Here is a 13,320-nt window from a genome sequence, read left to right on the forward strand (position 1 = left end):
AGAAAGTCATTGCAATAAGGTAACTGAGTGGCAACTAGACCCAATAATAGTGGCTGACTTTTCTTTCTCTTATTAAATATAGATTTTGTTAAAATTTTGAAAAATGCAGAAATACAAAAATAAATTACCCATTATTCCACTACTGAAGTAAATGGTGCCAATATATTAGTTTCAGGCTGGGCTTGGTGGCTCATGCCTATAATCTCAATCCCTTGGGAAGCCAAGGCTTGTGGATCACTTGAAGACAGGAGTTCGAGACCAGCCCACAAAATGAGGGCAATACAACGAGACCACGTCTCTACAAGAAAATTAAAAAAAAAAAAAAAAAAAATTAGTCAGCTGTGGTGGCACACGCTTGTAGTCCAGCTACTCAGGAGGCTGTGTTGGGAGGATCGCTTGAGCCCGGAGTTTGAGGCTGTTTTTCCTAAAAGGAAAAAATATAAGTAAGTAAGTAAATAAATCGATATATGTGTGCGTGTGCACGCACACACAGACAATTTAAAGGATATTAAATGGGGCTTGGTAACTATACAGACACAGGCTGAATCAATTCTATCAAGACCGGCCTCGGCCAGCCAACATTCCAGCCCCAAAAGGCACGGGATCGTGTCTCTGTGGTTGCTCCAGCGCCGGAACATTAGGATGTATGTTCTCTCTTTTGCGGAACTCTATGGTCCGAGAACGCCACTGTAACCCCGGAAGCAATCCTGAGAGGTCGGGAGCGGCAAGATGGCGGTGCGGACAGCGCTCGGGGCCGTGTGCCAGCGCTTCTGGCAGGTACCTGGTGGGTTAGGGAGACTAGGAAGGCTGACCGCGATAGTTTCCCTGCCACCACTCTCTCTGCCCATCAGGATTTTTCCTGATATTTATCCCTCACCTTGCACCGTTTACAGGAAAGTGACGAGAAAGGGGCTGGTTTAATCAGAATTCTCTCATGGAATTAAACATAAATTAACGAATTCGGGTAAAGATAGGCACCAGAATAATCGTAGGATGTCAGAGCTGGAAAAGATGCTGTACTTCCTCTGTTCCAAAACCCCTCCTTTCACGTTTGCACAATAAGCTGAGGCTCAGAGAAGACAAGACATTTGCCTCGCGAAAATTAGAGGCTGAGTTGGTGCAAGATCTCAGACTCCATGGAACTAAATTGAGATGCATTCCTGTCACCCAGATTTAGATGAAGGTCTCAAGCCAGAAGAGTGGGTTAGATATCCTCTGCGCAGTTATTTGAAGGAGAAGCGAAAACTTTTCCGCAGCGGTTCTCATGCTTTTTGGTCTTGAGATCATTTCACACTTTCGGAGTTGAGGAATCCAAAGAGCTTTTTTGCTTTTGTGGGTTTTAGCTATCTATATTTAGCTTTTTAGAAAATAAAACTTAAGAATATGTGTTGATTTAAAAGTAACAATAACTCATTACATGTTATAACTAACACTATGAAAAATAACTTTTTCTGGACAAACAGTGCGGAGCAGCAATGTTTTACATTTTTGCAGCTCTCTTTAATTTCCGGCTTAATAAAAGACAGCTAGATTCAAATCTGCTTCTGCATTTAATCTTTTGATATATCACACCTCAGGCTGTTACGGGAAAACTTCACTGTACACTGGTAAGAGAATGAGTGGGAAAGTTTTAAATAAAGTCTTATTATTATGGAAATAGTTTTGATTTCCTGGATCCTCCGAAAGTGTCTCAGAGACCCCACAGATGTCCTCAGACCACACTTTTGAGAACCACTGTTTTTTGCTTTTGTTCACTATTACTGGATTGTGCTAGCAGTTTATACAAATGCTAGAAATGGATGTGTCATTTAATCATCATTAGCCATGAACAAACCTGACCTTTTATTCCATCATGTGTGTAACATGGTGTGACATGGTTCCCCTTGAGCTGAAGACAGTGAGAGCAGGACAGCAAGCAGTTGCTTGCTCTCCAACTAGGCAAGGTCCTTTCAACTAAACCAAGGGTATAGGAGTCTTGACTACTTTCAGGATGTTTTTTTAATAACCTAATCTACATGGCCTCTTCTTGCAGCTGCTACTAAATTTTCATTCAGAATATTAAGCTATGGTCCTTTTTGTAATCTTAACTCAAAATTCTAGGAGCTTAACCTCTCTTGTATTATTATTATTATTTATTATTTTTTTTTTGAGACAGAGTTTTGTTCTTGTCTCCCAGGCTGGAGTGCAGTGGCACGATCTTGACTCACTGCAACTTCCACCTCCAGGGTTCAAGCGATTCTTATGCCTCAGCCTCCTGAGTAGCTGAGATTACAGGCATGTGCCACCACGCCCAGCTAATTTTTATATTTTTAGTAGAGACAGGGTTTCACCATGTTGGTCAGTCTGGTCTTGAACTCCTGACCTCAAGTGATCTGCCTGCCTCAGCCTCCCGAAGTGCTGGGATTACAGGCATGAGCCACCATGCCACACCTGAGAACCACTGTTCTTAAGAAAAATCAGATGGTGTTAGAGGTTGAAATTTCTGAACTGTTTTATTAAGACAGATTTACCCAGACAGCCCTCCCTTCCAAACCCCCCCCACACACACAGAATCTCAAGAAATACAAAGAAAAATGCAATTTTAAAACTTCTTAAGATTGATTCATGGATGTAATAGCACTTTAGACTCCAGCTTTTAAAAGTAGAGGTCTTTAAGGCCGGGCGTGGTGGCTTATGTCTGTGATCCCAGCACTTTGGGAGGCTGAGATAGGGGTATCACTTGAGGTCAGGAGTTTCAGAGCAGCCTGGCCAACATGGGGAAACCCTGTTTCTACTAAAAATGCAAAAATTAGCTGAGTGTGGTGGCAGGTTCCTGTCATCCCAGCTACTCAAGAGGCTAAGGCAGGAGAATCACTTCAACCCAGGAGGCAGAGGTTGCAGTGAGCCGAAAATTCAGCCACTGCACTCCAGCCTGGGCAACAGAGCAAGACTCCGTCTCAAAAAAAAAAAAAAAAAAAGCAGAGGTTTATGGTGGGAGAACATGACTGAGAAGTGTAATATTCTTGCTCCTCTTGCAACAACTAGATTGTGGGGTCACTGGCATAATTGTTGGGAGGGAATTTTCTATGGGATTATGTCTGAAGAATGGCACATACCTCTTACCACCTTGTATGTGTACCTGATTTCCTTTTTCCTTTTCTTTTCCCCTTTGGTGCAAGAAAGATTATAGAGTTATGATTTGTCTCTATCTTGGGTAAAAAGAGGAAGGACAATAAGCTAAGAATAGGCTTTTAAAACGTGGCTGGGTGGTGGCTCACTCCTGCAATTCCAGCACTTTGGGAGGCTGACGCCGAAGGACCACTTGAGCGGTTCTTCCTGGGAATATGGCAAAACCATATTCCTGGGAAACATGGCAAAACCCCATCTCTACAAAAGTATAAAAAATTAGCTGGACCTGGTGGCCCGTGCCTGTAGTCCCAGCTACCCGGGAGACTGAGTTGGGAGGATCACCTGAGCCTGGGAGGTCCAGGACATGATCATGCAACCGCACTCCAGCCTGGATAATGGAGTGAGACCCTGTCTCAAGAAAAATCCAAAAAACAAACAAAAACATACTTAGGTGACCATCAGTTGTTTTAATGAAACTTCACTTATGCCAAACTTATTTTCATTTTCTCTTTTTTTTTTCTTTTTCGAGATGGAGTCTCGCTCTACCGCCTAGCCTGGAGTGCAGTGGCATGATCTCGGCTCACTGCAGTCTCTGCCTCCCGGGTTCAGGCAATTCTTCTGCCTTGGCCTCCCAAGTAGCTAGGATTACAGGTGTGCTGCCACCACGCCTGGCTAATTTTTGTATTTTTAGTAGAGACAGGGTTTCATCATGTTAGCCAGGCTGCTCTGGAACTCCTGACCTCAAGTGATCCACCCTCCTTGGCTTTTCAAAGTGCTGTGATTACAGGTGTGAGCCACTGTGCCCGGCCTTATTTTCATCCTTATTGTGTTTTTAAGGATCCTATTGTGTTTCCACTTTCTCAAGTTACACTTTAAAATCTCAGGAAAGTTTAAAGGGAAAAACAGTTAGCTGTTAGATGTAGTAGTACAATTTAAGTTTCCTAAAACTGGAAAGTCTTGTTCCACCAGGGGGAGCTAATGGTAAAGGATTTGGAAATGCTGGTTTGTTGTAGCATGTGGCACAGTAGTTAAGGATGGGCATAAGTTGCAGCACATATTTCAATTTATTTATAAGCTAGTTGTCCCAGCCGAGCTAAGAAATGCGTATGCTTTAAAAGATGTATGAAAGCATCAAAAGAGGGGTACTTTAGAATTTTTATTCCAACTCTTAACAAATTAAATTATAAAGACACTTAATAGATTTTATTGCTTAAAAATATTCGGTGAAGTACAATTAATTTGTAAAAAATAATGGGAAAATAAAGTCACATTTTTTTCTTGCTGTCCACATAACTTATAGCTTTTTATAAATGTAAGAATTGTTTTTTTTGAAAAAGGTTTTATTCCTAAGCTTTAAAAGATAGAGATTCTCTATCTTTTTGAGACTACTTTTTTATCGTCAACTCTACCATTGTCCTCCCTTTTTTTTTTTTAATGAAATCTAATTTGGCCATTTTAGTTACCCTAGTATCTTCATCTGAAATAATGAGGCAACCTTCAGTTTTTAATGGAAACTATGAATGGTTTGGAGTCGACTTTAATTCTAACACATGTCCTACTTTTTTTTCTTTAGGGATTGGGGAATTTTTCTGTAAACAGTTCTAAGGGCAGTACAGCCAAAAATGATGGCTTTCTTCTGTAAGTATACAATTGGATGTGCTCAGTTGAACAAAATAGGTTCTCGTGCTATTTTACTTAGGTTTCTCTTTTTTTCCCCACACATAGCAGTACCAGTATGAAGTGGGTACAGTTTTCAAATCTACATGTTGATGTTCCAAAGGATTTGACCAAACCTGTGGTACGTACTCCCTATTTCTTGGTACAAGGAGCTACATTAGCAATAGGTTTTCCTTATTATTTCACTGGCTTTTTTTTTTCCCCAAACACTCTATGAATAAAAGAATTTTGTCCTAGAATGCTGACAAATACATAATACATATATTCTCTAACTCCCTGGATCATATTATCTTCAGGGTATCAAAGTAAGTTCTAAAGGAATAAATTACCCCCAAATAACTGTGCTAATTAGCAGTCTGTTGCTTTTAGCTTGGCATAATTGAAGAGTTGTCAGAATTTGTGATGTAGAATACTTGATGTTATGTTAGGGAAAAATATTTTTTTTGTGGCCTTCAAGTCTTTGTTTTTATTTTGTATATCGAGCCTGGGCCTGGATAGTGCTTTCTTGTTCACAGGGAGAAAACGCATTAGCACAAATAGTAAACAACTCGAAGCAGCTTGGTAACCTTGTAGAAGCGATGATTCCATCAATCCAGTTTTTTGTGTTACTTGTAATTTTTTTAAATCCTTCCATTTCTACCCCTCAAAAATAACCCCCTTTAACAATTTGGGATTACAGTTCTAGACATTTGTCTGTAGGTACTCACTTTGTGCACATGTCTAGTTTACTGCTCTTTCTTTTCTGTCTTTTCTCTTAATAGATACTGGAGATATAGATATAGATACAGATGTTTTGTGTGTGTGTGACTGAGTCTTGCTCTATCACCCAGACTGGAGTGCAGTGGCATGATCTTGGCTCACTGCAACCTGCACCTCCTGGGTTTAAGCAGTTCTCATGCCTCAGCCTCCCAACTAGCTGGGATTACAGGCAGATGCCACCGTGCCTGGCTAATTTTTGTATTTTTAGTAAAAATGGGGTTTTGCCATATTGGCCAGGCTGGTCTCAAACTCCTGGCCTCAAGTGATCTGCCTGCCTCAACCTCCTAAAGTGCTGGGATTATAGGCATGAGCTACCACTCCTGGCCAGTACTGGATAGGTTTCTATGACAGTACATTTAAGCTTCAGTCTCCAACTCAGATGCCTGCAGGAGCCAGGCCTATAAGAAAAGATGGCAGAAAAAGTAAAAAAAAGAAAAGGTGGCAGAATTGGCGTGGTGTGCCACTGTCTTTATAAGCAAGACAGCAGCTACTTATTTAGCCACTTATTGCCCTGTGGGAAATCCAACCAGTGATGCCAGCTTGTCTAAGTTTTCCAAGCTAAACTGAAATCCAGATTTTGTGAAATCTCCTGATTTTTAATATCCTAACAAATTCAGAGTATCTTTTAACACCCTGTAGTGAGCAGTCAGAACACATCTTGGGGCTATATTCCCCCTTCTCATCCGTCAACTTATGACACAGGCTAAGAGTATATTCTGTTCTTCCAACAAACCTATTTGGAGTAATCGAGGGTAGATATCTAGCTTTCTGGCTAGTAAGTAAATCTCCTTTCAGGAGTGAAGTAATTTAACTCTGAATCATTGGATTAGTAGTATAATTTACTGGTTTAATGGATGAATGAAATGAAGGTAATTCACCTCTTGGAAGAAAGTCAGAAATGTCAAACCCATTATTTCTAAGGTCTTTAGGTATTAGGGTGGAAGAGGTAGAAGTTACAGGTGCAGTCAGTGTCATATCATTTTAATTAGAAATGAGTAATTTGTTTATTAGGGCAGGCAAAACATATATGAATAAAACCTAATAAAAAAAGCAGTATGAATAGAGCTAGCTTGCCTTTGTATACTAAGGTTTTATAATTAATAAGCACTTTAATCTGTGTTTTCTTATTTTTTTCTTAGAGAGATACTGTGAGCTATAGCATAGGTTTACCTTCTTTCACATGTGAGGAAACTAAAGTGCAATGAGATGATGTGAGTTGCTCATTGTCCTTCAGCTATCATTAGCAGAGTTTAGTTCTCAGTCCAAGTCTTCTGACCAGGCTCTTTTTGTTAGCAGACCCTGAAGTCCTTTCTCATGGTGAATTTGAGGCTAAATAATTATTAAGTTGGAAAGTTCCTTTCATAATTTTATAGGTTGCCTTAAAAACTCTTTTGATTCACACGGTATTTAACAGATTTTGAGACTCATTGTCCAGATCTGAACATGAAAGTATCTAGACACTTAAGCTAACAGTGCTGAAATATCACTCAGTGTTTTTCTGCTCATTTATTGGTAAACTCTGAAGTTGTTCAATTGAGGGTAATGTGTTAAATTTGCTAGTTATATAAGAGGAACTAAAACTGAAACTTTTCTTTTGGATTTTAGATAACGATCTCTGATGAACCAGACACATTATATAAGCGCCTGTCGGTTTTAGTGAAAGGACACGATAAGGCTGTATTAGACAGCTATGAATATTTTGCTGTGCTTGCTGCTAAAGAACTTGGTATCTCTATTAAAGTGTGAGTATGGCCTTTCCTGACCTGACCTGTTAGCTGTTGTAATATGATCAACCAAGAAAATAGTGCTCATCCCAGGAAGGTCAGAACTTTTTCTTTTTTGTCTTTTCACCAGAGATCTCTGGACTTTTTTTTTTTTGAGACAGAGTCTCGCTCTGTTGCCCAGGCTGGAGTGCAGTGGTGTGATCTCAGCTCGCTGCAACCTCTGCCTCCTGGGTTCAAGCCGTTCTCCTGCCTCAGCCTCCCGAGTAGCTGAGACTACAGGTGCACACTGCCACACCCGGCTAATTTTTTTTGTATTTTAGTAGAGACGGGGTTTCACTGTGTTGCCCAGGCTGGTCTCAAACTTCTGAGCTCAGGCAGTCCGCCTGCCTTGGCCTCCCAAAGTGCTAGGGTTATCAGCATGAGCCACCGTGCCTGGCCCAGTCTGAACTCTTAAACTGGGGTAGAAACTCATGGTGGGTAGAGTTAAGTTTGTCATATGTTACCTAATCAGGATCATGCCTTCCTGCCCACTGGAGGTTTTTTTTTTTTTAAGACAGAATCTTGCTCTGTTGTCAGGCGCCAGGCTGGAGTGCAGTGGCGTGATCTTGGCTCACTGCAACCTCCAACTCCTGGGTTCAAGCAATTCTCCTGCCTCAGCCTCCTGAGTAGCTAGGACTACAGGTGTGCACCACCATGCCCAGCTAATTTTTGTATTTTAGTAGAGACGGAGTTTCACTATGTTGGCAAGGATGGTCATGATCTCTTGACCTTGTGATCTGCCCACCTTGGCCTCCCAGAGTGCTGGGATTACAGGCGTGAGCCACCACACCCAGCCCCCCACTGGAGTTTTTAAATATTAGAATGAGGAAACAAGGACAATGAAAGAAATCCTTTTTCTAGAAATTGCATTGACGTAAAGAGACTCAAGAAGGCCATGTTTCTGGGATCTCCATGGAGCAGGGAGGTAGAGTAGGTGAATGAACCATCATTTTAGACCCTTTGGATGTGATAATTTTTGGCTAATATATCCGTTGTTTCAAATCTTCCCTGAGAAACACTACTCACCCAGTAATTTCTTGCATGAACAAGGTAAGTTTCATATAGCCTTGGAGTCACTGCAGGATCAAGCAGAACTGACTCCTCTGTCTTATCATCTGCTCCTTCTGCTGTTGAACAAGGCCCATCTGGGGCTTTGGCAGTCTGACCTTCTAACAAAAACAGAAGGCCACAGTTTCTCAAAACAGACTAGAGTTTTGTGATTTCGATGTATCTGTAGATTTTCCTAAAACAACAGACATATAGCAGGTGTTACAACTATGCCCACCACGCTGGTGCTACTCTTCACAATTCATGTACTTGATCAGTAAAAGACCAAAAGGTGTAAAAGCAGCAGGTTTGTGCATATGCATGCACACTTGACATGCCAGGGCTCAGTTTTGAGCCTGTGGGAAAAGGTTTCTCTTGCTGTCTGCAGTGTTTATTTTGGCCTGAGTTTTATGATAGCACTTGTTGTTCCAGATGACAGTTTTGGCAAATGGAAGTCTGTAAGTGGTAGTTAATGCCTATAATTCAGTGTGAGTCTGACCTACAAAATTATGGAATCATGCTTTGTTATCATAGTGACTCAGGTTTTGTTTTGTCCATTAATTTCAGACACGAACCTCCAAGGAAAATAGAGCGATTTACTCTTCTCAAATCGGTGCATATTTACAAGAAGCACAGAGTTCAGTATGAAATGAGAACACTTTACAGATGTTTAGAGGTGAGTTTCTTGAAGAAATTCTGGCATTTTTGAAATATCAAAAATTCACAGTAGCATATAACTTTGCTTTTTCCCATGTCTGTTGGTTGTACAGAAGGTAAATATCTTTTAGTGTTTATGGAAGTGTCATGGTAGGAAAAGTAAGTTCAAACACAGCCATCCTGTAGAGTAGTGCATACCTTAACTCAGGAATGCAGATTATGCAAAGATAGCATTGGAATAATTCTGCTTATATTTCAAAAATTCTAGTTAAGTTTTTACACAGTTCTAATAACTCTTTTCACATACTAGCTGGATTTTCCATGTCAGTGATGCACGGCATTAGGTTTTTCATTCATCTGTTAGTCATTTGTGCTTCCATTAGTGCCAGAACAGTCTTATGCTTAAGGAGAGCATGGGTTCTGGAGTCAGACTGCCAATGCCGGAATCCAGGTCCTGGCACTTAACTAGCTGTGTGACATGTACCTCAATTTCTTCATCTATAAAATGAGAATAATAATGGTACCCATCTCATAAGGTTAGTGTGAGGATTAGAATGGAAAATTTATGTAAGCAGTCAGAATACTTTCATCACATAGTAAGTAATGAGTAAATACTATTAAAACAAGCACTTAGGCATCTTTTTCTTTTTTTGAGATGGAATCTCCCTCTGTCACCCAGGCTGGAGTGTAGTGGCATGATCTCGACTCACTGCAACCTCCACTCCCTGGGTTCAAGCATTTCTCTGCTTAAGCCTCCCAAGTAGCTGGGACTACGGGCGCCCACTACCACTCCCAGTTAATTTTTGTATTTTTAGTAGCCTCACCATCTTGGCCAGGCTGGTCTTAAACTCCTGACCACATGAGACACCCACTTCGGCCTCCCAAAGTGCTAGGATTACAGGTGTGAGCCACCATGCCTGGCCAGTCCCTACTCTTAAAAAGAAAAACTCAAATTTTATCCACCTATGTCTGAGGGAAACATGTCTCATCATGGTACACACAGAAAATCTTATACTAACTCTATCTTAAAATCTAGTCCTTTTGTCTTCAGTTTTTTTGTGAGCCTTTTTTAAGTATACTACTTTCATACTATGCTTGCCAACTGTGTTCCATGGAGTCCTAGTTTTAAGGCAGCTGCATTTTGGAGGAAGAGGGTTTCTGGCCCATCTTCCCCGCATGTGGTCAACCAAAGGATCCATACTTTTTTTTAAATTGGGATTTTATAAGATTCTTTAGGGGATTCCAGGTGCAGTGGCTCACGCCTGTAATCCCAGCACTTTGGGAGGCCAAGGCAGGCAGATCACTTGAGGTCAGAAGTTCGAGGCCAGCCTGGCCAACATGGTGAAACCCCGTCTCTACTAAAAATACAAAAATAATTATCTGGGTGTGGTGGCACATGCCTGTAGTCCCAGCTACTTGGGAGACCGAGGTAGGAGAATGGCTAGAACCTGGAAGGCAGAGGTTGCAGTGAGCTGAGATCGTGCACACTCCAGCCTGGGTGACAGAGTGAGACTCCATCTCAAAAAAAAAAAGAAAGGGCCGGGCGCAGTGGCTCACACCTGTAATCCCAGCACTTGGGGAGGCCAAGGCGGGTGGATCACAAGGTCAGGAGTTCAGGATCATCCTGGCCAACATTGTGAAACCCCGTCTCTACTAAAAATACAAAAATTAGCCAAGTGTGGTGGTGGACGCCTGTAGTCCCAGATACTCAGGAGGCTGAGACAGGAGAATCTCTTGAACCCAGGAGGCAGAGGTTTCAGTCAGCTGAGATTGAGCCACTGCACTCCAGCCTGGGGGACAGAGAGAGACTCTGTCTGAAAAAAAAAAAAAAAAAAAAAAGTATGCTTTAACAAACAACATAATCATGAACCATTTTCATGTCTGATAGTTAGAACGTCTAACTGGAAGCACAGCAGATGTCTACTTAGAATATATTCAGCGAAACTTACCTGAAGGAGTTGCCATGGAAGTAACAAAGGTATGACTTGAATTTCTACCTCTTTTAGGGGGAAGGGTAGAAATAATATCTGTATTGTTTTGATACATTGCAACCTGGTCCTGGCCCACTGAGTAGAGTTTGCCCTAACCTGTGGCAAAGTAGGAGACAGAGTTGCCACAGTGGTTGGGGGCTCCCACCCCTTCCAACAGAATCCTGCCATTTAAGCCCAAGTCCTCTATGGACCACCTCTGAAGTTCTCCCTCCTCAGTAATAGTTCTGTAGGCTTGGGGATCCAATTAAGTGGCAATCCATGGAGATCACTGAGGATCAAATAGATTACATATGTGAGAGTGTTTTATAGACCATCAAGTTTCCTTCTTTCCATTTCAGAACCCTACAGAAAGACTAGGGGGATAAAAGAAAAGGAAGTAAAGAGGATTTGACAAATTAATAAATCCAATTTGTAGCCAAAGAGTTCTTTTAAATTCACATTATATTATAGTTTTGTTTCTTTCTTTTTTTAGACACAAATAGTACAGTTACCAGAACACATCAAGGAGCCAATCTGGGAAACAGTATCAGAAGAAAAAGAAGAAAACAAGTCTTAAAGCCTCAAGGAGGCCATTTGTGCCTGAATTTGAAATGAGGGTGGGCCAGATGAGTATGTTTAAATGGAGAGTGCTTCCCGCTGAGATGATCTGAGTCTGCCTAACTGCTCCATTGAGTTTTTGTGCCCTGATCAGCTGAGAGCAGGGAATGGAACTTTAATGACAGACTGGACTCTAGCGGAAGAACCACTTTTATCTATTCTTTTTATACATGTCATTCTTTCAGTTCTGATTTCAGAGAAAACCACTTTGATTCAAAGTAGAAAGAGTGAAAATTCTGTTTTGTTATGCTGCTGGTGTTCAATTATTAGTTTGTTCCATTTTTATATTAGTTGATTCATCTGAAAATAAGTGCTTGAAATGTTCTTCACACCTTTTTTTTTTTTTTTAAGATTCCTAGAAGGAATCTTTGATTAATTCAAATTGAGCAGTTAAAGTTTTTGATATTTATCTTTGTGCAGGCTGGCATATGCTAATTTGGGGGTGGTAACCAACCAATTTTATCTCATTTAAGCATAACATTTTGGAGAGTGTGAATATACTTTCCAGCAGATCAAACATATTTATGACATGCACTGACCTCTTCTTGTAGCCCAAAACTTTATAGAATTGCCTATCAGGATCACTGTAATGGAATTTATAATCTCAAGAAATTACCAGTTGTATTATTTATCCTGTGATTCATTCATTCAGTAAGCTTTTATCGCATAAACTTTGCACCCAGCACTGTAATAAGCCCCCAAAATTGAATAGAAATAGTGGCGTTTGAAAATTGTACAAAGCAGGCAGGGTGCAGTGGCTCACACCTGTAATCCCAGCACTTTGGGAGTCTGAGGCGGGTGGATCACAAGGTCAAGAGTTTGAGTCCAGCCTGACCAATATGGTGAAACCCCGTCTCCACTAAAAATAGAAAAATTAACTGGATGTGGTGGTGGGTGCCTGTAGTCCCAGCTGCTCAGGAGGCTGAGGCAGGAGAATTGCTTGAACCCGGGAGGTGGAGGTTGCAGTGAGCCAAGATCATGCCACTGCAGTACAGCCTGGGTGACAGAATGAGACTCTGTCTCAAAAAAAAAAAAAAAAATTGTGCAAAGCATAGATAAATATTTTTCTTTATTAAGCTTCTCACTGTTAAGGCCTCTTTCTTTTGGTAAATGTCACTCTTTCTGTTAGGAGATGTCTGCTTTTCCATGAAATGAAATAGTGGTTAAAGCTCTGAAAGAGGCAAGCCTACAGTGGGCTGAAACAGTTGGTATAGCAACCCCAGGGAAATGCTTCATTTTCCTTTTATAGCAGAAGCAGGTCCATGTCTTTTGTGAATTCCTCCACATCTTTAGAGTAGTTATGACTTCTCAGTTTTCCCCTCCTTAAACTGCATTCATTGCCTGTTCTCTTTTCCTGACAGGCTATCAAGTATCAGTGTGTTGAATACGTACTGCTTGTGTATCAGACTTATGTTACTGTCATTACCATAAAAAGAATTACACCCTTGTGCCTCATGACCTTCAGCTCAGTTGTTGACTATCATTCATGAATGCCTAAAGCAGGTATAAGCCTCAAGATTAAGAACTAGTCAATAAAACAAGAGCAACATAATGGTAACTGTGTAGCAAAGCAGCAATTTATGACCATTTTCAACTGAAGTAATTCTTTCTTTAAAAATAAATATAGCCTGGTGCGGTGGCTCACACCTGTAATCCCAGCAGTTTGGGAGGCCAAGGCAGGTGAATCACCTGAGGTTGGGAGTTCGAGACCAACCTGACCA

The 13,320-nt window shown here is 41.0% G+C and overlaps 1 protein-coding gene across 2 annotated transcripts; it reads left to right on the plus strand.

The window, feature by feature from the left end:
- The first annotated feature begins 711 nt into the window (after positions 1–711).
- Positions 712–13,057, plus strand: MRPS10 (mitochondrial ribosomal protein S10). Of its 2 annotated transcripts, none has more exons than XM_012448658.2 (7): positions 712–777; positions 4,682–4,746; positions 4,834–4,906; positions 7,150–7,286; positions 8,922–9,030; positions 10,900–10,989; positions 11,475–13,057. In XM_012448658.2, the coding sequence occupies exons 1-7, from the start codon at positions 730–732 to the stop codon at positions 11,556–11,558; spliced, it is 606 nt and encodes a 201-aa protein (XP_012304081.2). In that variant the 5' UTR covers positions 712–729; the 3' UTR covers positions 11,559–13,057. The 2 variants fall into 2 exon arrangements, with proteins under 2 accessions (XP_012304081.2, XP_012304082.2); XM_012448659.2 differs by having other exon boundaries at positions 4,837–4,906.
- Positions 13,058–13,320: the final 263 nt, after the last annotated feature.

Source organism: Aotus nancymaae, unplaced genomic scaffold (assembly GCF_030222135.1).
Source record: "Aotus nancymaae isolate 86718 unplaced genomic scaffold, 86718_ANA_hifiasm-v0.15.2.pri h1tg000040l, whole genome shotgun sequence".
In the NCBI taxonomy this organism is placed as follows: Eukaryota; Metazoa; Chordata; class Mammalia; order Primates; family Aotidae; genus Aotus; species Aotus nancymaae.

What these genes read in the sequence shown, in the direction of transcription:
- MRPS10 (XM_012448658.2), top strand. Translation starts at nt 730, where the DNA reads ATGGCGGTGCGGACAGCGCTCGGGGCCGTGTGCCAGCGCTTCTGGCAG. An exon ending in TGTGCCAGCGCTTCTGGCAG is followed by an intron (nt 778 to 4,681) that starts GTACCTGGTGGG and finishes TTTTTTCTTTAG; the next exon opens with GGATTGGGGAATTTTTCTGT. An exon ending in TTGCCATGGAAGTAACAAAG is followed by an intron (nt 10,990 to 11,474) that starts GTATGACTTGAA and finishes TTCTTTTTTTAG; the next exon opens with ACACAAATAGTACAGTTACC.